The sequence below is a fragment of the Schistocerca nitens genome, chromosome 2, assembly GCF_023898315.1.
Source record: "Schistocerca nitens isolate TAMUIC-IGC-003100 chromosome 2, iqSchNite1.1, whole genome shotgun sequence".
In the NCBI taxonomy this organism is placed as follows: domain Eukaryota; kingdom Metazoa; phylum Arthropoda; class Insecta; order Orthoptera; family Acrididae; genus Schistocerca; species Schistocerca nitens.
Window position 1 is genome coordinate 823,831,732 of NC_064615.1, and position 27,138 is coordinate 823,858,869.

At 41.7% G+C, this 27,138-nt stretch overlaps 1 protein-coding gene across 1 annotated transcript in view; it reads right to left on the bottom strand.

Moving 5' to 3' along the window:
- The window catches only part of LOC126234655 (interleukin-1 receptor-associated kinase 4-like), a 105,368-nt gene that overhangs the window by 22,532 nt on the left and 55,698 nt on the right, over window positions 1–27,138 (bottom strand). The window contains exons 6-7 of the mRNA XM_049943387.1: window positions 26,287–26,401; window positions 3,990–4,145 (exon numbers count right to left, since the gene is read on the bottom strand). Of these exons, the coding sequence (XP_049799344.1) occupies window positions 3,990–4,145; window positions 26,287–26,401 (271 nt within the window). The remainder of the gene's footprint in view (window positions 1–3,989; window positions 4,146–26,286; window positions 26,402–27,138) is intronic.

Sequence of the window (27,138 nt, forward strand, 5' to 3'; positions counted from 1 at the left end):
GGGTCAAGGATGCAAGTCATTCGTTACAGCTGAACTTGTTGCACAAGTTTACAGAATGGTACAGTCCTGACCTGCCACACAGTGACTTTCACCTTTTCTCTGAACTGAAGATGTGGCTATAAGGGCAGCACTTTCAATCCAACGATGACCTTCAAAACGTCAATGCTCATTTTAAATCATTGGCGGCAACATTTTTTGAAGAGGGTATTGCAAAGCTGGTCCACAGGTACGATAAATGTCTCAATTGTTTCATGTAGAAAAGTAACCATAAGTGTACAAAACTTTTGGTAATAAAATAATTGTTTTCTATGAAATTGTCTATTGTCTTTTATTTATAACCTACTGGAGGTTGGGGGGGGGGGGGGGGGGGGCTCGCCTATTATTCCAGCCGCCACATATATTTAAAATGTTCTATCCCGTACTGGATGAAATACTGCAAGAAGTGTCTACCCGTCATGACTAAGTGGTATGTAGAAACAGACCTCAGTAGCTACTGAGGTATACCTGAGAGCCACTACAGAGCTTTGAACGATGGAAGTTCAATAAAACTATGAAACCATTCTCAAATGGCTCAAGCTATTAACCTGCTGCACATAAACAGCAAACCTTGAGGTTTAATTTGTCATACAATTATACAATGCAGGCTTTAACAGGCAGTGGTATTTCCTTAATGGCTTTTAATTGTTGACTAAAGGTACATTTTCTGCTGTGGAAGACATTGTCAGGGGCTTGGAGATAGCTGTCTAGCTTCTCTTACTTGTACTAGTTCCAAAAGCAAAAACTTCACTTTCCAGTGTAAATAGTACAAAACTTTGCCACAGCTCAGGAATCTTTAACAGTGTTTTGATGATGACATGAGACAATGATTAAAAATAAATAGGTTGGCGCCTCAACTATCAGAAGTTCTAAAGATTCGAGAAACAGTAATTGCCAGACAATCTAATTAAATGCCTCCACAGACTCTGATGATGTCTGCTGCAGTAGGAGACAAAGTATTAGACAGAAGAATGAGCCATAAACAATGATCAATAACCTAGAAACACTGTGTCTCTTAGGAAACTGTAAAAATGTTGAAATTAAACTAAGTAGCCTTAAAAAGACCACTGTGGAATGGGAATTATTACCTTGGAACACCGAAAATATTACCAATGCAGGAGGTACTAAATTTAACTAGCAATCAGGAGATACATTACTATCATTTATATGGTAATGGCAAATGCTTGGTGGACTGTAAATAATTTACGGAGTAGAGATGACAGCACATCAGCCATCAACAGGCACATATACTGAAGCGCCAAAGAAACTGGTATAGGAATTTGTATTCAAATACAGAAATATGTAAACAGGCAGAATAAGGCGCTGCGGTCAGCAACATCTATGTAAGACAACAAGTATCTGGTACAGTTGTTGGATTGGTTACTGCTGCTACAATGGCAGCTTATCAAGATTTAAGTGAGTTTGAATGTGGTGTTATAGTTGGTGCAAGAGCGATGGGACACAGCATTTCCAAGGTAGCGATGAAGTGGGGATTTTCCCGTACGACCATTTCACGAGTGTAATGTGAATATCAGGAATCCAGTAAAACATAAAATCTCTGACATCACTGCAGCTGGAAAAATATGCTCCAAGAATGGGACCAACAATAACTGAAGAGAATTGTTCAGCGTGACAGAAGTGCAACCCTTCTGCAAATTGCTGCAGATTTCAGTGCTGGGCCATCAACAAGTGCCAGCGTGTGAACCATTCAACGAAACATCATTGATATGGGCTTTTGTAGATAAAGGCCCATTTGTGTGCCCTCAATCACCGCACGGCACAAAGCTTTATGCCTCACCTGGGCCTGTCAACACTGACATTGGATTGTTGATGACTGGAAACATGTTGCTTGGTCGGACGAGTCTCATTTCAAATTGTATTGAGTGGACGGACCTGTATGGGTATGGAGACAACCTCATGAACCATGGACGCTGCATGCCTGCAGGGGACTATTCAAGCTGGTGGAGGCTCTGTAATAGTGTGGGGCGTGTGCAGTTGGAGTGATAAGGGACCCCTGATTCATGTAGATATGACTCTGACAGGTGACACGTACGTAAGCATCCTGTCTGATCACCTGCATCCATTCATGTCCGCTGTGCATTCCAATGGACTTGGGCAATTCCAGCAGGACAATGCAACACCTCAAACATCCAGAATTGTTACAGAGTGGCTCCAGGAACACTCTTCTGAGTTTAAACATGTTCGCTGGCCACCAAAACCCCAGACTTGAAAATTATTGAGCATATCTGGGATGCCTTTGAACGTGCTGTCCAGAATAGATCTCCATCCCCTCGTACTCTTACAGATTTGTGGACAGCCTTGCAGGATTCATGGTGTTAATTTCCTCCAGCACTACTTCAGACATTAATTGAGTCCATGCCAAGTCATGATGCGGTGCTTCGGCATGCTTGCTGCGAGGCCCTACAGAATATTAGGCAGGTGTACCAGGTTCTTTGGCTCTTCAGTGTAGAAAAGACTGGTAACTCCATGATCAGTTTTCAATTTGCAGCAGAGTGTGTGCTGATCTGAAACTTACTAGCAGGTTATAACTGTATGCCAGGGCAAGATTCGAACCTGGAATCTTTGCCTTTCACATGGGCATGTTCTCTACTAACTGACCTAACTAGGCATGAATCATGACCAGCCCTCACAGCACTACTTCCAACAGTACCTCGTCTTATACCTCCCAGACTTCACAGTAATTCTCCTGCATACCTTGCTGGACTAGCATTCTTAGAAGAAAGGATATTGCACAGACATGGCTTAGCCACAGCCTTGAGGTGTTTCTAGAAGGTAGGAGATGAGATATTTGCAGAAGTAAAGCTGTGAGGGCAGGTCATGAGTTGTGCTTCAATAGCTCAGTCAGTAGAGCACTTGCTCCCAAAAGGAAAAAGTTTCAGGTTCAAGTCCTGCTGCAGCATGCAGCTGTAATCTGCCAGGAAGTTTCAAATCAGCACACAGTCTGCTACTAGTGAAAATTCGTTTGGGAATCATACCCCAAGCTGCAGCTAAGCTGTATCTGCAATATCCTTTCTTCCAGGAGTGCTAGTTCTGTAACGTATGCAGGCGAGCTTCTGTAATGTCTGGAAAGTGGGAGATGAGGTACTGGCAGAAATAAAGCTGTGAGGCTGCATTGCCTCAACTGACTATATTGTGCTGACACTGCAGCTTGACTGGGCTACATTCTTATCCCATGAGCTTGCTGCCTCTACCTCCCAGCCATCAGTCATCCTCCCTCCTGCTCCCCAACTCTTAGATATTAATGAAATTTCCATTGAACCATAGAAATTTCTTTTCAGCTGTGCATCATATTTGAACTTAATCTCTCACTGAGGACAATGTGTGGAGTAAAAGCTTGCACTGAATGAAGACGTGGAAGAAAACGGAGAGGGCTACAGTGTGCATTTCTTATTTGTAGCTAGCAGACTGTCAGCAACTACCAACTTTATCCAGTTCATTTAAAACTATTAAATCTTTCCAATTTCTCTAATGATGTTGATGAAAATATTCAATTTTTTAAAATATAATGTAACTGGATGGATAAAAAATCTATTCACCAAGCTGCAGCAGAAGAACACACATAAAAAGTTATTACAATTTGCAAGCTTTCATGGCTTCTTCTAGCAGAAGGGTAGAAGAGGAAGGAAGAGGAATGAAGGAAAAGGACTGGCAGACCTCACCAGTCCTTTTCCTTCACCCTTCTTCTTTCCCCTTCACTCCCTTCAGAAAAAGGAACCACTGGCTCTGAAAGGTTGCTAATTTTAACACCTCTATATGTGTGTTCTCCTGCTGCCACTTCGTGAGTAGATTTTTTTTAATCTTGCCAGTTGCATTATAATTTCCCTAATGAGTCACAGCAGGGAACCTAAATACTTAAAAATGTCTAAAGATCTGTAGTTTAAGTGGTCTGGGAATGCAACTCAACAACTACTAGGGAATTTCCATTCACTTACTTTGGCTTGCAAACTGTCGTTCAGCAAAATATTTGCACTTTTTATATCCCTGTGAACCAGAGGCTTCTCAAATGCAGTATGCAGATACAAGATTCCTCTTGATGTACCAAGAGCAATGTCCAATCTTGTTTGCCAGTTCAGTACAGGAGTTGAGCCCTAAAATCAATGTGATAGTAGAAAATTTATACAACATGAATCCAAACTGGCCAAAAGCTCTGATTTAAATAATATAATCAAATTATACAAGCAAATCTCCCACTGAAAACAAAATAAAATCTTTTATTTAAAGTAATGCTACAATAACACAAAATATTTACAGTTGCGAACATAGAAAGACCTGGATGTAATACAAAAAAATGGAAAGAGTAAAGGTAACATTCCACCATATAGTAGAAGCATTGGATTGTCTGTAGGCATATAAACAAATCAGAAAATACTGATAATCTTTTGGTCTGATGTCCTTCCAACTGTACCTGTGAACCAGTTGCAAAGGAGCATCCTCTTCAGTACCCTGTTCCATCATGGACTGGAACAACTTAACTATATCCTTTCCCAGAACCTAAAATATCTGTCACAATGCCCATGAGGAACATCATATTTTGAATCCTTCGGACCTATCCAGAAGCGGTATTCCACTGCCTACACAATCTAAGAAACATCCTGGTCCATCTATGCTTACTCCTAATCCCTCACCACACTGACCATACCCCTGTGGTGGACCTGGATGCAAAACATGTTCTTTGCACTTACATACCAGATCCTACTCCAGTCCTATCAAAGGCATACCCTCAGCAGGAGAAGTTGTGTGTTGCATAGTGTACAGTGAGGGAATGGATTGGGAGAGGCAGGCAGGACAGAGAATGGGAGAGAAAGCAGAGAAGGAAGTGTGAATGTAGACTGATAGAATTAAGTGGTGGTCATGGGGACAGGAGTGGAGGTAACTGTGTGACAGGGACTAGAGGGACTAAGACCACTAGGATAGCAGGATTGAATTCCATGCACCCATCCACTACATCATATTTTCACTCACGTCGCAAGTGTACTGTACCCTATCAGAATTAGGGCCACAAGTGAAACCAATCATTGATATATTTGTTCCGTTGTATTTTTGCATGTGTGCATGACTACCTACTAGGTGTACTCCAAGATGAATGGTCATCAACAAATTGTGGCCAAGAGCAGAGTTGTCCACTCATTTGTGCAATATGCTGCTAAGCACAATGTGCTTGACTGCTCTGCAGTCTATGCCATCTGGATCTTCTACCCCAATAGCACCTTCTCTGAGCTATGTATGTCTGGTACTGCGACAGTTTACACCTTGTGAGCATAATTTGTTAGCACCATACCATGACAGCCCCAACAAACAGCATCACCTCGATGGTTGTGTCTTCACTTTTTTTGCCAGTCATGACTCCATAATGATACAACCACGATTCTCTAGTGGCGATTATGTGGCTAAAGAAGGTATCTGGAGTGACCTTACACAGCTGCAACATTTCCACTGCTACCTCAATTTGGTGGGCAATCTGAAAGGGTGGAACACAGTGGGTGTCAATCTTTGTCATGTTGAAAGTTTCATGCAAGAAGCTGAAAACTGCTGCATGACTGATTTTCACTTTTTACATTTCAACTTTTCTATTTGATTGCGATAGTGTGAAATAAATGATTATTAAAAAATACAGTCAAATGCTGGAAATTTCATTCAAAAACTACTATGTGGCTGAGGTGCCCAAAGAAGGAAAAATCAGCATGGATTGTTGCAGTGCCGTTCCCCATCAAATAAAGAAAACAAATTACTGCATGATATTCCATTTTATCAATGGACAGCATACTATGGAACTGTGGCTCTGAGATTTCAGTGTGTATCAGGGTTGCAGACGTGTATCTACAACGAAAAATAAATAAATAAATAAATAATAAAAATAAAATAAAATTAAATCCAGCCAAATGTGCTTCTCACAGGCCACAAAAAGGCAAATACGCTCCTCTTTAAAAGGCTGACGGAAGGGGAAAGAGCTCCATCAATCCTCATTCTTCACCAAAAATTTTGGAATGCAAACCTTTTTAATGCAGAACATCCTAAATTATTTTATCCAGTCTCTCTCTTTGTAGTGAAGCCCTCATACTCACAAGGGAATCTCCCCATCGCACCCCCCTCAGATTTAGTTATAAGTTGGCACAGTGGATAGGCCTTGAAAAACTGAACACAGATCTATCGAGAAAATAGGAAGAAGTTGTGTGGAACTATGAAAGAAATAAGCAAAATATACAAACTGAGTATCCATGGGCAAGATAAGCAACATCAAGGAGAGCCTAAAAGCTCCGTGGTCCCGTGGTCAGCGTGAGCACCTGCGGAACGAGAGGTCCTTGGTTCAAGTCTTCCCTCGAGTGAAAATTTTAATTTCTTTATTTTCGAAAAATTATGATCTGTCCGTTCGTTCATTGACGTCTCTGTTGACTGTATTAAGTTTAGTGTCTGTGTTTTGCGACCGCACCACAAAACGGTGCGATTAGTAGACGAAAGGACGTGCCTCTCCAATGGGAACCGAAAACATTTGATCGCAAGGTCGTAGGTCAACCGATTCCTCCACAGGAAAACACGTTTGATATATTCTATACGACACTGGTGACAGATAATAACTGTCTGAAAATAAAAAATTAAATTCTTCACTCAAGGGCAGACTTGAACCCATGACCTTTCGTTCCACAGCTGCTCACGCTAACCACGGGACCACGGCGTTTCTGATCTCGCACCCTCCTTGATGTTGCTTATCTTCCACATGGACTTCTCAGTTTGTTTATTTTGCTTATTTTTTTCATAGTTCCACACAACTTCTTCCTGTTTTCTCGATAGATCTGTGTTCAGTTTTTCAAGGCCTATCCACTGCCCAACTTATAACTAAATCTGAGGGGGGTGCGATGGGGAGGTTCCCTTGTCAGCATCTCACTGTCACTGTCTATAGATGTCTCTCTGCCACTGTCTCCTTTACCTCCCATTGGCACTTCTCCTGCCCGTCTCCCAATGTTACAGTCCTCATCCCTTTCTCCTCTGACTCCTTCTTATCACTGTCTCCTCTACCATTTTCTCTGTCCAACTGTCACTGTGTTTGTCCCATTATTTTTCCTCCCATTGCCAATGTCTGTCCAGGCACACCCCCCCCCCCCCCCCCAGGCCTATGTATGGTCTCCACTCACCTCTCTTTTTCATTTCCACTGTCTCTTTGGCTCCCACTGCTATTGCCTTCATTCATCTCTCTCTTTCTCTTCTACTGTCACTGTTTCTAACTGACAATCACTGTTGCTTCTCTCTTTGGGTCCCACTGCTACTGTAGTTATCTCTCTCTTTTTCACTGGCACTTTCTCACTGTCTCCTCTCTCTTTCTCTCCCACTGGCACTTTCTCACAAGGATGGATCGTGGGCCTAAATTCTTGGGAAGCTAGGAAACATACTGAAATATCACAATTCCTTCCCTTTTAACATAAGCATACATAGTGTTCCTAATGAGAATGATGACCACCACCAACACCACCACAAGGACTACTGCTGCTAATAACAATAACAGTAATAATAATAATAATAATACCACTCATTTTTATTTACAAACAAACCGGTAGACTGGGCATTTGAGGGACGTTACTTGTAAAACCAGTTCATTCAATGATCGTTCTTCTTTGTGAATCTTTCCACGACATCGTACCATGTGTCTCAGCTTTCAAGTATTTGCAGTAATGATTTTTCAGTTTGGGTACAAGTAAGAGCCCGAGTTCTAAAAGCAGCTGCAAGTGACTGAAGGATGTGCCACACATTTGTAATAATGAATCATCACTGTTTACAAGGAAATGCTCTACATTACTGGTGAACTGAGTAGTACTGCATAATTTTAGGATGAGCAGTTTATCACCATCCCCTGTCCATGACATCGACTTGTTGTAGAATCTTAGAACGTATTCTGAGCTCAAACTTAACGAGGTTCTTCATACAGAATGACATCCTCCATGCAAACCAGTATGGATTCCAAAAACAACGATCATGTGAAACCTAATTTGCACTTTGCTCACATGATATACTGAAGCCTTTGGATGAATGCAGTGAGGCAGATGCAGTATTTCTTGGTTTCTGAAAAGCATTAGACACAGTACCAAACTTATGCTTATTGTCAAAAGTAGAATAATATGGGGTTTCAAGTGAAATTTGAGACTGGACTGAGGACTTTTTGCTAGGGAGGATACAGCATGTTATCTTGGATGAAGAGTCATCATTAGATATAGAAGTAAATTTATGTGTGCCCCACAGAAGTGCATTGGGGCCCTTGCTGCTCATGCTGTATATTAATGACCTTGAGGCAGTATCAAAAGTAATCTAAGACTTTTTGCAAATGAAGCAGTTACCTACAATGAAGTACTATGTGAAAGAAGCTGGATAAATATTAGTTAGATCTTGATAAAGTTTCAAAGTGGTGCAAAGACTGGCAACTTGCTTTAAATGTTCGAAAATGTAAAATTGTGCACTTAATAAAAACAGTATCCTATGACTACAATATCAATGAATCATAGGTAGAATTGGCCAACTCATATAAATACCTGGGTGTAACACTTTGTAGGGATATGAAGTGGAATGATCACCTAGGCTCAGTCATGAGTAAAGCAGGAGGTAGTCTTCAGTTTATTGGTAGAATACTGGGGATGTGGAATTAATCTACAAAGGAGATTGCTTACAAATTGCCTGTGTGACCAGTTCTTAAATACTGCTCACATGTGTGGGACCTGTACCAAGTAGCACTAACAGGGGATATTGAACATACACAGAGAAGGACAGGATGAATGTTTGCACGTTTGTTTGGGAGAATGTCACAGAGATACAGAAGAAACTGAACTGGCAGATACCTGAAGATAGATGTAAACTTTCCTGAGAAAGTCTATTAGCAAAATTTTCAGGAACTGACTTTCAATGACGACTCTAGGAATATTAGTATACTAAACCCATATGTATCGCTCATATAGGGAGTGTGAGGATAAGATTAGAATAATTACATCATACACAGAGAGGCATTCAGACAATCATTCTTCCTTAGCTCCATATGTAAATGGGATGGGAAGAAACCCTGATAACTGGTACAATGGGATGTACACTCTGCCATGCACTTCATGATGGTTTGCAAGTATAGACACAGATGCAAATGTAGATATCAAATGTGAAAATCTTGTTTCCAGTTGTGTTACAATATTATCCAGTACCTTGATGTACAGCTATTTGTCTTTTGACATCAATGGGTTACCACTTCATGCATCCACCATTTCAACTCTATTCATGGAAGCTTCAAGTTATGAATTAGTCGAGTGTTTTGTGGAATTTAAAAAGTCAATCAATTTCTAAGCTTTTCATGTGAGCCAAGAATCCTAAGACAGCATTGTTGCAGAACTGGTATTTTCCTGAAGAATATTGAGAAACAGTTCAGTCTTTAAAAATATAGAAAAGAAAAACAAAGACAAAGAGGCTATTTTTTAAACCACGTGCTTCCCTTGTAATCGTTATACTAGAGCCTGGACTGTCAATTATTCCATTTGAAACCTCAGTTAGGCCTGAACAGTTTTCATGAATGGCAAATATTATTCTACAATATTATGGAAAGGACAGATCATTACTCACCACATGGAGGAGACAATGAGTCACAGACAGGCACAACAAAAAAGCTGCTACACATTAGAGTTTTCAACCAAAAGGTCTTCTTCTAGCGCACGCGCTCCCCCCCCCCCCCCCCCCCCCCCCCACACACACACAAACCACTGCCTCTGGCCACTGAGGCTGGAAGTGTACAGCAACTGTGCCTGGTGGAAGGAACAATCAGTGGGTGGTGGGGCTAAGGAGGAGGATGGGACAGGGAAAAGGGAAGGAAAGCAGGGTAGGGGTGGGAGAAGGTGTATGCTGCTTGTGGGAGTGTGCAGGAATGTGGTGGCAACAGGGTAGACCACTAGGAAAAGGAGGGGAAGGAAAATAGACTAATGGGTGAGCTGGTGGAATAGAAGGCTGTGCAGTGCTGGAGTTGGAGCAGGAAGGGGGACAGGTAGGGATTAGCAAAGGTTGATGTCAGGGAGGTTATGGGAACATAAGGTATACTGAAGGCAGAGTTCTGACCAGCACAATTCAGAAAAGCTGGTATTAGTAGGAAGGATCCAGATGGCACAGGCTATGAAGCAATCACTGAAGTGAAGCACATTGTGCTGGGCAGCATGTCCAGCAAGTGGGTGATACAGCTTTCTCTTGGCTACAGTTTGCTGGTGGCCATTCACGTGGACAGACAGCTTATCATGTCCATGCAGAAAATCGCGAAGTGGTTGTAGTTTAGTTTGTAGATCACAGGTAGCCTGGCCTTTGATGGGATAGGTGATGACTGTGACTGGACTGGAGTAGGTGGTGGTGGGAGGATGTATGGGACAGGTCTTGCCTCGAGGTCTATTGCAGGTATAAGAGCAAAGGCTTTGGGAGCAGGGATGGAGTAGGGATATACAAGAATACTGTGTCGTTTGTTGGGTGGCAATATATCACTCGGGGAGCAGTGGGAAGGATAGTGGGTAGGATATTCCTCATTTCAGGGTGTGACGAGAGGTAGTTGAAGCCCTAGCAGAGAACATGATTGCTCCAGCCCTGAGTGGTACTGAGGGATGAGGAGAGTGCTCCTTTGTGGCCACAGTGTGTATGTGGGAGGTGGTAGATAACTGGAGAGACAAGGCACAGAAGTTCTCTTCCTATACAACACTGGGGTGGTAATTTCAGTCTATGGAGCCCTCAGTGAGACCTTTGTTATATTTAGACAGGGGTTGATTGTCGCTACAGATGTGACGGCCACAAGTGGCTAGGCTGTACGGAAGGGACATCTTAGAATGGAAGAGGTGGCAACTGTCAAGATGGAAGTATTTCTTGTGGTTGGTACATTTAGTATGGAGGAAGGGTACTGATGTATCCATTCTTGAGGAAGAAGTCAACGTTAAGGAAGGATGTGCATGCAGGGGGGGCAAAAAAAAAAAAAAAGAGAGAGAGAGAGAGAGAGAGAGAAACCCTGTTAAAAATACACTTTTTCCTGGGTGAAAACAAACTATACCCTGGGTGAAGGTACATATTTTTCTGTGTTAAGTCACAATATAATTTCCCTCAGAGCTGTAAAACTTATCAATCCTTTTAATGTTAAAAGTCTTATGTGACAGTGTAGAGCTTCCCGGCACTTTACGCAAGAAAAATCAGCAAAAAACAACATGTTTCGTAAAGATCTTTGATGCATGGCAACAAGTACACTGCATATTTTTTCTATTATGAAAGTATAAATACAAATTCCACCACATACAGCACAGTAGCATCTGAAGCACTGAAGCACTGAAACCTCTTGTGAAGCGCTTTTTTCAGCCAATCGTAGCTTATGTCATATGATCTCACTAGCCATTGACAGCAGATATTCAGAACACGACATGTGATGTTGTCAGCCAAGAACATTACTGTTAAGTATCAGGAACACAAATAGGAGAAGTTAATGGGTTTAAATTAATATACATTGATCACCCAGAACATTATGACCACCTACCTAACAGCCTGTACTTACAGTTTTGGCGAGTATAACAGAGGTGATACATTGTGGCAGGAAAGCAATGAGGCCTTGGTATGTCACTGGATGGATATGGCACCACATCTACACACAGAAGTCACCTAATTATTGTATATTCTGGGGAGGGGAGTGATGAGCTCTGACGCCATGTTTAATCACATCCCAAATTGTATGATTAGGTTGAGATCTGGCATGCTGGGGGGGGGGGGAGGGGGCAGGATATCAACTGGAACTTGCCACTGTGTTCCCCAGACCAATCTTCACACTCCTGGCCTTGTGACATGGCACATTTTCTTCTTGAAGAATGCCACTACCGTCAAGAAACATGATCACAATGAAGGGGTGTACATCAGGGTGCCTTGCAGGATCTTCACTGGAGCCACGGATGCCCACATGAATGTTCCCCAGAGCATAAATGAGCTGCCACCAGATTGTCTCTGTCCCACAGCACAAGTGTTAAGGCACTGCTCCCCTGGAAGATGACAGATTCGCACCCTCCGATAGACACGATGAAGAAGGTACTGGGATTCATCAGTCCATGCAATGCTCTGCCACTGTGCAGAAGTACAGTGGCAATAGTTAAATGCCCACTTCAGACGTAGCTGCCGACGTCGTGCTGTTAACACTGGCACATACACAAGTCGTTGGCTGCGGAAACCCATCTTCAGAAGTGTTCAGTGCACAGTGTTTTCAATTACACTTGTATACTGCCAGCATAAAAGTCTGATGTTACTTCTGCCACAGTTCACTGCCCATCCTGTTTTACCAATCTGCCCAGCTTGCAACATCCAACATCTGTAATGAGGAGAGGCCACCCAACCCCACGAGGTCAGGACGTGATTTCACTTTGGTTTCGCCACATGTTGAAGACACTCACCTCAGCACTCCTCAAATACAAAACAACTTGTGCAGTATTGCTGAGCCTCTGGGCCATCATAATCTGCCCTCTGTCAAACTCAGATAGATCCTGCACTTTCCACATTCTACACATGGGACAGCACATTCACTGATACTACATGCACCAAGCGTGTATCTGACTAGCAGTCATTCCCTGCCAAGTGATGCTATTATTGCTGGATGGGTTTAAATGGACAGTAGGTCAGTGATCATATTGTTCTGACTGATCAGTATATATACAGTATAGCTACAAGAAGAGCAAAGATTTCACATATAACATTGGTTGCCAATTTTTTTCTTCTTTTTTTTCTGAATGTGTGGTTAGGCAGGGTCCTAAGAGTACTGCTTCAATTGCAGCAGCTGCACATTTTTCACAAGCTTGCACGATTATAAATTTCATTGCTGAGCAACAAACATTTTGTGGGTTACCTGGCTGAGTACATGTTCTGGCGAGCACTTCAACTTTTTCCTAGAAAAGCCAATTATGTGACAAATTGTTCAAGAACTCACCTTGCGACCCCCTTGACCCCGTTTTTCTAAGGATAATTGTACTTTTTGCCATAATTATTCCTAAATTTGTAATCAACGAAAGAACTAAAATAAAACTAACATTGAAGATTGGTCTGTTTTAGCACATATAGATATATCAAAAACAGATCTGCCAGTAAAATTTTGAATAATGACTTAAATGGCTGGTCTTCTGGGCCCGGAATTTTCTAAGTGGCTGCTCTGCAAAGTGTTAAGTTTTGAATGAGAGCCCAACACTCTCACACGTAACATAATTCGTCTCGAGTAAAAAGAAACTTACTTTAAAAATAACTTCTCAAACCACCATTCACAATATTTTCCTGTGACCTGTTAGAAATGTAAACAGTTGTGACATCACACTCGTCAAAAGCAGTTTGTTGTTACAAAGCATTGCATGGTTTTTGTCCTAAAGCCTTCGACACATCTTGCTGTCGGCAGACATTTGGGTGTGCACTGTGTTTTTTATTTATTTTATTTTATTTTATTTTTGTAAATGGTGCATTTTCTTTGCAACTTAAGTTTTACTTTGGTATTATTCTCTTGTTTATGTTTTACTGCTACAGTATTTTTCTGCCAAAGTAAAATTCTTCATTAGAGTGTCAGTCCTTACCAGTGAATATTACAAAAATTTAATTGGAAACTAAAACAGAGGAAACCTGGAATTCTAAAAAATTCCCAGGTTTTTCCTGAATGAAAAAATTATAGTGTTCTTCCCATATTTCCCAGCTGTCCCAGTCATATGTACCTTGTGTTGTTGGATTGATGAGTACCAGGTAAAGCAAAGGGAGAGAAGGTGATGAGGCTCTGGAGTTCTGGAGGAATGTGAATAGGATATTCTCACCCTCATTTCAGATCACGAAAATGTCATCAATGAATATGAAACAGATGAGGGGTTGGGACCCTCAATAATTCCTTTACATGACCCATGAACAGACTGGCACAAGATAGTTCAGTGTGGGTGCCCATTGCTGTACCACGGATTTGTTTGAAGGTGATGCCTTCAAAGGAGAAGTAATTGTGGGTGAGGATATAATTGGACATAGTGACCAGGAAGGACATTGTCGGTTTGGAGTCACATGGGGAAAATAGTGTTCAATAGCAGCAAAGCCATGGTCATCAGGGATCTTGTTTAGAGGGAGGTGGCATCAATAGTGACAAGCAGAGCACTATATGGTGTAGCAACAGGAACTGTGGAGACTTGTTGGAGGAAATGGTTGGCCTCTTTTACATAAGAGGGTAGGTTATGAAAGAGCAGAGATTATCTCAGTGGTGGCACAGTAACCAGCCACAATGGGGCACTCAGCATAGTTTGGTTTATGAACTTTATGAAGCATGTAGAAGGTAGTTGTGCAGGGATTGGTAGGGGTGAGGAGAGAGAGACTCAGGGGAGAGGTTCCAGGATGGGCCTATAGATTTAAGGAGGGACTGGAGATCCTGCTGGATTTCTGAAATGTGGTCACAGTGACAGGGTTTGTTTGTGGACAAATGTGACAGCTGGTGGAGTCCCTCCACCAGATGATGCCTGCACTTCAAAAGCACAGTGGGGGAGTCTTTGTTTGCAGGTAAGATTATAAGGTCGGGATCAGTTTTTAGGTGTTGGATTGCAGTTCTTTCTGTGGATATAAGGTTAGATTCCATGTTAAGGATGTTGGGAATGATGGTGAGGCAAGGTTTAAGGATAAGAAATTCTGGAATGTTAACAGGGGGTTAATTGGCGGCAGTGGGGGTGTATCATAGTTGGATGGAGGAGTGATTGGGTTAAGCAGGTTTCAACATTGGCTTTGGGTTGAGTCTGATTGGGAGGGTTGGTAGTGACTGAATTTTGAGAACGGAGCAGAATGTAAGGCCCACTGGAAAGCACTGATACTTCTGTAGGATTAACACTTTTAGAGGAAAGGCCCATACTGTGTTTTCGGTCTGTTTAGGTTCTGGATTCTGTATGGCAGTGGAAGAGAGTTTCTGAGGATGTGGAAAATGTAGTAAGTCTGGGAGGCAGGTTTGTTGGGTGTGATGGGATGTGGGGGAGGTCTGGAGGCTGCTGTAGAGGTGGTGGACAGTTGAAGTCCAAGGTGGGAGTAGGAGGTGAACAGGTTGGAGAGATTTTTAAGGTGGCAATGTGCATGCTGCTCTACTTTTTGGACGGCACAAGTTTCAATGTGAGAGATTGAATGCAGGAATAATATTGTCATTACTTCATCCTCTATCTTCCATTGTTTGATTTCACCTAACTGTGGCTTTTCTTCCATCCTGAAATCCAGTGCTATTTTTCTTTCTTCCTATTCTCTAGCACATTACTTTACTCAGCGTCCATCTTTTCTTGGTCTTCTTCCCTATGTTTTACCTGTTGCCTCCAAACAATACAAGCTCTGACTTGTTAGCCACAATGTATAAACCATTTTGTCCATTCACGACATGCGGCTATTGTGACCGCACTGACTGCTGGCATAGCATCCATCGCATGTCTGGCATTATTCCCCCCCCCCCCCCCCCTCCCCAAGTCCCTTTCTCTTCCCTTATTCCATCACTCACATACCAACCTCACCTAACTCATCTGCATGTGCTGTCCCCTCTATTCACACTTCACTCATATTCAACCACTGACCTGCATCGCATATTATTGTCTTTTTATTTTTATTTTTTTTTCTCCTTGATCTCATTTTGTTATCACATAAATTTTATTTCATCTTCACCTTTCATTATCAGCTCTACACCATCAAGTTTCACTTACATTCCACATACTTCATCCTTTCTGCTCTTTTAGTGAATTTTCCTGGGTATTTTTATGTATTTTGCATATTTTCATGAGCCCCAATCCAGTAAAGTTTCCTTATCACTAGCCAGAACCCAGTCCTACATACTGTTTCTGCACTGTTGCCTAGCCCATGGAATCTCCCAAATGACCTCCCCATTAAATTATCCATCTCTGGCTGCAACCCCTTCTTCCACCTCTAACACAAGTAGAAAATATGTCTGCTTGTGTCTGTATATGTGTGGATGGATATGTGTGTGTGCGCGCGAGTGTATACCCGTCCTTTTTTCCCCCTAAGGTAAGTCTTTCCGCTCCCGGGATTGGAATGACTCCTTACCCTCTCCCTTAAAACCCACATCCTTTCGTCTTTCCCTCTACTTCCCTCTTTCCTGATGAGGCAACAGTTTGTTGCGAAAGCTTGAATTTTGTGTGTATGTTTGTGTTTGTTTGTGTGTCTATCACAATTTTTTTTTTATTTATACATTCAATCAGTTTATTCTGTATATGGAAATAGCCCATTTTCTTCCAGTGTGCTTTCAAAGACCAAGTTTAAAAATGGCTTTGAAATTTCTGGGATGCTGTGAATTTTCTGTCTCATCATGATCTGAGAAAACTAGTCCTGCTTACACTAAAGACTTACGACATCAATTAGAATTTTCATGTTTTTTCTGTTAGCTTTCATTTCATTGTTGTGTCTGATTTTCAACAGTTCGAGATGTTCCAAAATACTAAACACTTGTTCTAAACACTTGTTTGGATAGTTCTTTAAATGAAATAAACTACTTAGATGATCTTTAGAAGAAGCATACCATATTGAATCTCTAGACAAGATTCTTCAGATCGTCAAAAACCTCAGCACACAAGAAAACTAATGTAAGAGAAACGTAGAAAGGCATCGCCACAGCAACTGGCCTCCTGTATCGTGGAAGTACACAGCACGGCATGGCTAAGACAGCCTGCACCTTCTCTTCTGTTTCTAGCAATGATATACTGGTTATGATGGTAACCGAGCATTTACAAGTGACCTGGCATGTATCTGGCCTCCTCGCGATATGCTTCGCTCCTCCATCTTAGGTTAAGATCATGCTTTTCACTTTGACTAGCACTCTAATCTGATAGTTTAGAAGAAATAACACTAGCTAACATCTTTCACACTCTCTGACAAAAGTGCATAAATGTTTATTGTAAAAATAATTATTGCCGCTGCTGCTAGGGCGGAGGCCTGGCCTCCCTTGTCTACTTTGATAAGTTGCCACTGCTGTCTCCTCTCTCCTACCATTACTGTCTAATCTCGCTTTATCTCCCATTGGCACTGTCTCCTCTCTGTTCCAACATCACTGTCTCTCTGCTACTCTCTATCAGTGCAAAAAAGAGTGAACATGTTCACAAGACACTATTTTTGGTGAGGAAGATGGAATGAGGATTGAGGCAGCTGGTTCCCCACTTTTCTGTCAGAGTATTTAAAGAGGGGCATATTTGCCTTTTTTTGTGCTCTGACAGGAGCACTTCTCAGCTGGTTCTCTTCCTTTCCCTGTTACAGCAGATTGTGCTGCTTATATAAAATGAGTCCTTTACATCAGTAAAGTTTTGACGGTTTTTTTTTTATATACTTCAACACATTTACGCACTTTGACATAGATAAGCAACAAATAAGTACATGCAATAAGAGGTTAAAACAAAATCACCTCCCATCTAATGTTAAGTTCACTTGACATTGCTTTACAAAAAATGCGCAACATATTATCATAATTTTACATTAATGGAATTTGATGATTTTTTTACTTATTGTGTTATGCACACTTCTTGGGCCACGTCAAAATTGAAGTGCCCGTTATGCAAGACAGAATGTCAAAGTTTTATTGGTAAAAAAATAGCAACTAAAAACACAGTTTGGCGACCTCAGAACTCTTATGATGAGACCAGAATCGTTGTGTTGTGCCAGTTGAAACTACATTTAGACCTCAGACTGGATATTACATCAGGGTTGCCACAAGTTTCCCCAAGTGAAATTCCCTGATATTTCCCTGATTTCCAGACAAGTTTTAGTATTTTTTCCCTGACAAATTTTGAGATCACACCAATACATAAGGACATCTGGTAAAAATTTCAATGACTTGCCATTAAGAGGAATTACAAAAATAGCCATCCCCACAATTGGTACTTTTGGTACCCAAAAATCTTGGTTTTTTGGGATTTTTTCAGGAACTGCCCATGAACACATGGTGCTTTTATAAGCCATCTATAACCCACTCTTGACCACACATAATGCAAAAGAACCAACTGATTTGCACAATTTGTCTGGGTCAAAGGAAGCAAGTAATGTTTAAAATATTGACCCTGTTTTTTTGGTTGTTCTTCGAGAATGTTCAACAAACATATTACATGTATCTCCTGTCTGTGTGACAAACTGAGAAACATGCTGGATCTTCTTACAGACGATCTTTTTCTCAGGGAATGAGGCACGTATTGTGACTGAGATTTGGCAGAAACTCGGAAACGACTAACGCAACCCGCTGAGGCTGGACTGACCAGCCAGGGGTCGTCAACAGTGGTTCTTCAACAACAACCAGAAAAATGGGCAACAGAGATGGCACAGCAGGGTAACGCAGACCAAGCAAGGTTCCCAAGAGCAAAAACCCAAGATGCAGTGAATCGGAGACCAAACCCAACAGTATGCAATGAGAATAATACAATAGCACAGCGAATGCACAACTGAAAATGGAGCCATGGTATGGCTAGTTTTTTAGTGTTGCAGTGAGCATTAATTAGCCAGTGAGATAGGCATGATCTTGCAGTAATTCGAGGTCAGTGCTGTGGATGATGATACCAGTGCTTGTAGCTTTAACAGTGCCACCTGCAGGCAAACATTGAATTCTGTGGCTTCTGGCGGGCTTTCAAGATCACCAGGCCAGGATACCAGGTCCCTCACCCCCTGAAACAGATGTGTAGTGCCAGAAGCATCCTGGACGATCTTCGGAAAGTGAACTGGCAGAAACGTTGGTGTCCTGGCACCAAAGCCCACTGGATGGTGAGAGGAACTGGGATCATCTGGCAATAAGCTAAGATGACAACATGGTGGCCAAGGTTGTGGAGACTGCTTGGAGACCTACACCTCCATGGCTGTGTCTATGGGAAATACTGCTGGTGTTCTGGAGAGCAAGTTATACTTGTACAGTTGTGGGACTGGCAAAGATGGGCTTTCAACGTCTGGTTGGACCACTGGCAGAGATGTAGTTGGTAGACGGGGACAGAGTTGATAGGTATGATGGCACTCCGAACCCCTTGGAATGACAGTGGTTAAGGTGCTGTCCATAGTTGGTAACAGCTGTAGCTGGCATCCACATATGTTCCATGTTAATAGTAGTGTCACGGTTGCCAAGCTCAACACTTATGGGTAATAAGTATCCACAACAATGAGCTGGCAGATGGGCCAGGGGGTGAAAGACTGAGATGGAGCAATCTGTTGCTGGGCGCAAGTGGAACAATGGCACATCATGGCTTCCGTGTCCTTAGCACTGGCCAGTAGGTTGTCACTGTGCAAGAACTTTCATCTATGACATAAGCAGACGACCGTGATATAAAAATTATAACACCTGATACCACACAGCAGTCAGAATGATGACATAATGAGTTTCTGCCTCAGTGTCAATCAGAAAAACATCAGTGATGATCAGCAGACAGTGGAAGAGGCAAGCCCAGATCTAGAGCGTCAGAGCACGTAGACAGGGTCACGGCGCAGGTCTGAAGTGATTCGAGCAGCTGCAATGGGAAATCCATCCATAGGTTGTTGCCATTCCACATCAATGCGGAAACAAGAGGATTCCTTCTGATCAAAGCCAGTCTGCTCCCATGGTTAGGCAAGATAGTGTCTCTACATTTGTGTGTTGTTCTTTGGGCTTGTACTTAATTGTATAATTGCAGGAGCAAAGGAAAAGTACGCAATGCTGTTGTCTGTTCAGGAAAATGGGAGTACAGCCCAAATAATGCCACCAGTGGTTTGTGGCCCATAATGAGTGTAAACTTAGTTCCAAAAAGGTAAACATGGAACTTTTTAATAGCAAAGACAATAGCTAAAGCTCCTTTTTTATCTGTGAGTAGTTCTTTTGACTGAGTGTGAGCATATTTGATGCACAGGCAATTGATTGCTCAGTACCATTGTATGAAGCAGCACTGGATCAAAGCCATGTGGGGAGGCATCCATAGCCAGAACCAATCATGGTGAAAAGGGTATAAGACAGAGTGCCAACTGCAGCATATGCTTCAGCTGTTTGAAAGCACACTCGCAGGTTGCTGTCCACCTGTACTGAATGCCTTTCTTCCCCAAGTGTTTTACCGGATGCATGGTATGGGCCACTTGGGGAATGAACTTAGACTAATAATTTACCTTTCCCAAAAACGCTTGCAGCTCCTGTAAATTTGAGGGGTGTGGTGGAGAGTCAATAGCTGTGACATTGCTGTCAGTGGGCTGGATCCATTCCACTTACTCTTGAAGAAACTGGCATTTGTCTAAATGGCACTTTAGCACTATGCCATGCAATATAAAAGGTGCAAAGACTTCGCTGGTGGTCCTGATGCCTAGTGTCGATGATAATTAAGTCATCAAGATAGTTAGTGCAAGAAGGTATGGACATGGTAAGTGTTACAGGCATCTGCAGAATGAATTGACCTTGGAGGGGAATGGAACTGTCACCATAAGTGACCAATGAACAGGAGGGCAGAGCTAGTTCTGGGGAACCTAGATGAGCTTGCTTTCTGACTCCTACCCTAGCATGATCTGTAAACAACGTGTCAGAAGGTCTATCTTAGAAAAATTTTCTCCACAACATGCTCTGTAATGATATCATCAAGATATGCTACATGGTAAGTGTTCATTTGTGCCTTGATGTTGACTGTCAATTGAAGGTCTCTGTTAGCCATAAGGAACCACTCGGATTCTTGATAACTATAAGAGGTGTAGCCCAAGTGCTGGTTACACCCATCAGAAACAGGGCACTATGCCTGGATGCAAGGAGATATGAGCCTGGAACTCTATGGCAAACCTCAGACCAGGTTCGAATATTGGTGAAAAAGTGGCACAAAGGTTGTCAAGTTGCTGGAAAGGAACCGAGTCAGATATGACCTGAACCTCCTCACTGATGGAGAGTCCAAACAACATGAAGGCATCCAGACCGAAACTGTTGCTGATGGAGTAACTATCAACAACAAACAGCATGACCAGCCACGTGACTGTTTTGAAGGTGGCAATTGTAAATTACCCAGAGGGGTATGGAATTGTCATCATAGGTGATCAACGTACAGTAGGGCAGGGCTAGGTTGGGAAAACCTAGGTATGTATGGAGGTTCATCAGGGAAACAGCAGTTTCAGTGTCTACCTAAAAATGGACGCCGGCATTCACAGTTGTGAGACTGATAAACAACTTGGTAGTGAAAGAATCACCCTGGTGAACAATTACCTGAAGTTCGTCTACTATTCCTTGAAGTCACTGCCCATACCAACGGGTTGTCTCAGTCAGGTCTGAGGCCATGGACACACCTGAAATCGAGGAATCATGAAGACTTCACCTGGGAAACAGTTTACGAGTATCCCCCCCCCCCCCTGCCCCCGCCTCATCCTCCACATTTCCCCCAGGGTACAATGCTGTGTCTGTATTGCTAGTACTTGTGGTTGGGCCATGAGATGCTCATTTGCTGCCTGTGGGATTCAAAATATAATACAAAGAAGTGATGTCCAGCTTGAGGGTTGCTGTGCTCTCGAATTAAAGAGTTGGCATATGAGGTGTTGCAAGCTAGATTCGCACAAGTGAAATCACGTCAGCAATTCAATCCTTGTAAATTGCAATACGACCGACTTGGTTGCTTATGATATTGATGTAACAGCATGGAATCATTGTGAAAAATAATTTGAAAGCAACAAGCACATCTCGTCGAATGTGAGCACAACCTGATTCTTGACAGGAGCCAACTTCTTTGTTAAGGGAAATGTTTGCAGGGAAGCCCAAGAAAGGAAGGGCAACCATTGGAGAGCATCAGCATAGATCCAAAAGGCAGCGAAGTGCTATTTCAGTCACAGTAAATACTTGTCCCATTCTTCTTAGGCGACATTAGAAGGTGGAAATATGGGTGGGCAGCTATCCACAATTGCTGCACAATGGCAGCTGTTGCTGTTTTCACAAGTTGCACAGGCTTAGTGTGCATGGGATGCTGCCAACCTTTTACTTAGTCACCAATTATTGTGCCTAAGTCTTGGCAGAAAGTAAAAAATGACTACTGAAACCCCCTGAGGCTGGACCGACTGACCAGAGGTCATCAACAGCGATTCACTGAGTGTGAACAGGAAGACATCAACAAGAGGAAAACTCGACAGCAGAGAACAGAAAAATCAGAATGAGAATCTAAAGAGTGAAAACCTAAGACATAGAGAATATGAGTGCAAAACCAACAGTGAGTAATGACAACAGTGTGAGGGCACAATGAAAATAAAACTGAAAATGGAGCCATGGCACAGCAAGCGTTATAGTGCTGCATCGAGCATTAAGTGGCCAATGAGATGAGCCTGGTATTCGGCACATTGAGACCAGTGCCACAGAGATTGATACTAGTGTTTGTATCTTTAAGAGTGTCGACTGTGGGCCAAGATTGAGTTCCATGCCTTCTGGCAGGCTTTCAAGATTGCTATGCCAGGATAGCAAGACATATGAGAGTCAGCAAACATGTGGAATGCCATATACTGGTCAGATGTGTTACGCAGTGCAGACTGTTGTGATGAATACATTGTCAAATGTGCTCGTACCAGCAAGTTAAATCTGCAGTAGCACAACAGTGGCTGAGCCCAGGACATCACAAGATGAAGAAGAAAGATCAGGAGTATAGTCTCAGTTTCTTTCTTCTGTACCATGAAGAAGCTAATACATATCTGCATGACAGAAAAGCTCATCAACAGTGATTCTGAATTGCATTTCAGCACAGTCTGGCACCCTGCAGTTTCCACCATCTGAAGGCGACAACCAAGACAAGTATTTCCAGCAATGGCCCTATAGTAACACAGCAGTGGACCTAAACAGCAACCAATTCGGCATAACTCGCCAGCATAGGAACATGTAGCAGCAGGAGGAGTTATACTGTCCATGCACAGAAGTACACATCAGTTTCCAGTAAGAAGACTCTCAATGTACTGTAGTCACCCATCTGGTTTGCCACACCACTGTACTTGTGCAACTTCTGGACGCAATCTGCATAAGAAAACTTCTGCAGCACAGACAATGATTATCACTATTTTCAGCCCTCACCAGAAGTCAGCATCAGAAGATGTTTGGGCTGTTGCCTTGGTGAAATACTATGCAGTTTACAGAATGGGGTCCAGTAGCAGACCTGAGAATGATACATTTACCTAGTGCATTGGGAAAACCCAAAGTATTAAAATATTTTTGCGTGCCTTTCACAGAATCTGCAGCATATAAAATTGCAAATCTACTTTATGTACTAAAGTGAAAATGAATTTATTCACAAATAACACACTGTAGAAGAAATGAAAATGTAATATCAATGTGGGCAGTCATATACACAGTGAATAATGGCTGTACATGCTTCATTACGATTCTTGCTCCCATTTTACAGTCACAAAACAGACTCCTTTCAGGCCAGACTCAGTTCTCGGAACAAGGAAACAGTATGCCAAAACCATGTGAGGGCTGTAGGGGAACTGGAGCAGCAATCTAACTCAATGGTTTGTTTTCATGAAATCATGAACATTAAACACATTTGTATCACTTTTATTGGTTGATGGCCATCCAGAGCAGGATTCATCATACAACTCCTCCAGGCCCTCATTACACTACGTCAGCCTCTCATAAACTTGAGAATATGATAGAGTCCGCATAAGTTTGCCAAATCATTTGGTAAGTGTCAGGAAGACTTTTGTAGAGTTTAGCAGAGAACTTTATCTCTTAAGCAGCTCACACCAACAGCTACCTGCTGCTCCCAGAGCTCGAATTAGACTGAGCTATGCAACACTGGAAAGCTTAGTCACGCCCCCACACTCATATAAACTGACAATTCCAAAGCCACTGGTACAATTAGGAGCACTGGGAGTGCAAGAGAGGGGAATGTGTTACTTTCTAAATACACCTCATCCTTTACGTACATTTTCTAATATGGGTAGAAACTGCAGTGTAACTGGATCAAAAGTAACCTATTGATATATATTATTTGTCAGTAATATAAAAAAAACTATTGAAACATCTGGTTTCTATTCATTAAAGATTGCTGTTGTGACAACGCAAGTCAGTTTGCAAACCGTGTGTAGGATGCATTCTGCTATGATTTCTGTAGACACACTGATAGGAAGAAAGATGAAGATTCACGTAATGAGAGTAAACATCAAGGTTCTAATTTGTTTTATGTACTGTTGATCTAAATACATATGTTCGGTAAGTGGGTAAGAAAATACCAGAACCTGATCACGGATAGTTAAATTAATTTGAAAATCTAAATAGTGACTGGCTGCTGGTGATCTTTTGTCATTTAATTCTTCAGAATGTTTTATAACAACACAATAATTACTTGGAACAATATGTCTACATACTGTTTTTGAATACACAATTCTCAAGTGATTTCCCCTATCAGTATATCTCCATAATAGCTGTTTGGCATAACTATCCTTGAGGTCAAAATTCACAACAGACCAAGAACAAGAAGCCTATTGTTACAGGATTATCAATATACAAGGGTCACTCCAAAAGAAATGCACACTATTTTTGTAAAAGTACAGTTTTCATTCTGCATGTGTGAAAGATACATCCTTCCCACTTGTTTTCAAACTTAGTTCAACCTGTTCCAGTAAGTGGCTCCGTCACAGCATGTCTTCAAGATGGCTGCTACACTCGACGTTCGTCAGAAGCAATGTGCTGTCATAGAATTCCTATGCTGTGAAAGCAAGACAGTGGGAGAAATCCACAAGAGGTTGAAAAAGGTGTATGGAGATGCTGCTGTCGATCGAAGTACAGTTAGTTGGTGGGCAAGCAGGTTACGTGATGAAAGTGGGTACGGCAATATTGAGGATTGTCCTCACAGCGGCAGGCCTTGTACTGCACAACTCCAGACAATGTGCAGAGAGTTAACGAATTGGTGACTGCTGACAGACGCATCACAGTGAACGAATTGTCACGCTATGTTGGGATAGGGGAAGGAAGTGTTTGCAGAATACTGAAAGTGTTGGCGTTAAAAAAGGTTTGTGCCAGGTGGATTCCCAGGATGTTGACAGAGGCTCACAAAGAAACAAGAAAAATGGTATGCAGCGAACTTTTGGAACAGTACGAGAATGGTGGAGATGAATTTCTTGGAAGAATTGTGACAGGTGGTGAAATATGGCTCCATCATTTTTCACCAGAGACAAAGAGGCAATCAATGGAGTGGCATCATGCAAATTCACCCAAGGAAAAAAAAATTCAAAAACACACCTTCTGCTGGAAAAGTTATGGCTACAGTGTTTTTCAATTCCGAAGGACTCTTGCTTGTGGACATCATGCCAAGTGGAACCACCATAAATTCCGGTGCATATGTGACGACACTGAAGAAACTTCAAGCTCGGCTGAGTTGTGCTCAACCACATCGGCAAAAGCAGAATGTTTTGCTGTTGCACGACAATGCACGGCCACATGTCAGTCAAAAAACCATGGAAGCAATCACAAAAATCAGATGGACAACACTGAAACACCCACCTTACAGTCCTGACCTGGCTCCATGTGACTATCATCTCTTCGTGGAACAAGGTTTGAAGATGATGACTCCCTTGTGCATGCCGCCAAACAGTGGCTCCAACAGGTTGGTCCAGAATTTTACTGTGCGGGTATACAACCGCTGGTTCCAAGATGGCATAAGGCAGTTGTGAGGAATGGAAATTATGTGGAGAAATTAAAATATTGTTCCTAAAGGATGTATCTACACACTGTAAAACTTTCAAACATATAGAATAAAAGATGGATTTAAAAAAATATGGTGTGCGTTTCTTTTGGGGTGACCCTCGTACTTGTCTCTGCTGGTTAAAGTTACAAATACATGAACAAAATGGGTAATGTTAATGTTAATCTGCTCAACTATCAGTTCCCAATTTAAAATCACACAAGCTCTTAATCATTATTTTTAATATGGTATCTATTTTTAAAAATATTGGTTTTATTATTACTCTTGATAAGTTCAAAATGATGACACATTTCCCTTCTTTAACAGGAAATGTATGTCTTCTTCAGCATTCTTACATTACAACCCATCAAACAGCTCTTCAGGCCAGTTATTTCGAGTGTGTGGTAGGTAATGAAACAGCAGGTGGAAAACATAAATCTAAATAAGCAGCTTCAAGGTTACAATGTTATTGTAGACAATAAATTTTTAAACAGCACAATAATGTTTTATTCTGCGTCTTAATTTAAGAAATTTATAAACACATGTTGCTCAACATTTAAAAATCACAGAAAATTCAAATACTGAGTATCAGTTAAAGATGTGAATATAAAAATGAATGATCTTTTTCACTGACCTGGCAAGCTAGCCTTTCTTGCAGTGATCCATTACTCATATACTCATAAACCAAACAGTAATTGGGGCCATCACATGAATAACCCACCAAAGGTAATAGGTTCTCATGTCTAAACCTGTGTAGGAAATGCAGTAAATACAGAACATAAATATTCAGACTTTTCTTTCCTTGTTGTAATTAATCTTACTATTTTGAGTTATTAGCAAAGAGTTGAGAAATTCTGTTAACACCAATAGAAAATAAAATATAGACATCTCTAAATACATAACACAAACACCATATATGTATACCATAAAGCAGTAAAGGCAAAGATGCGAAGTGGCATATTGTGAACAGAGCATGAACCACTTACTAAACATGAAATTACTGAGCCACAACAACTGTACTGAGATGCTGAAAAAGTAGCCTGTTATTTTGAGAATTACATGGGATTAATGAACTTAATAGAAGAGCCAGTACTAATAGAATTACAGCGATATATTATAGGTCTGAACTGGCTGAAGGGCCCTGAATAATAATCACTCACACCGGATTGAAGAAGTCAGCTGCTTACCAAAGCTGCTGTTTAAGATTAAGGGAAGATGCACATGCTTAGCATCATCATTCCAGATTGCAATATACAGATTTCCTCCTGGTAGTCATTGCTGAATGCCAGGAAACTGTGGTACAAATTAAGGTCACCGTTGTCAGCTGCAATCATCTGACAATGACTGCTGAAACCTGGACTACAAGAAAGAGTACCACATCTCAAGCTGCTTCTCACATATCGTCAACCAACTGTAATGGTGTAATAAAATACAAACCTGGAGATATGTTTGGTTGTTATAGTGTTCAGTCGGAAAACTACTTTGA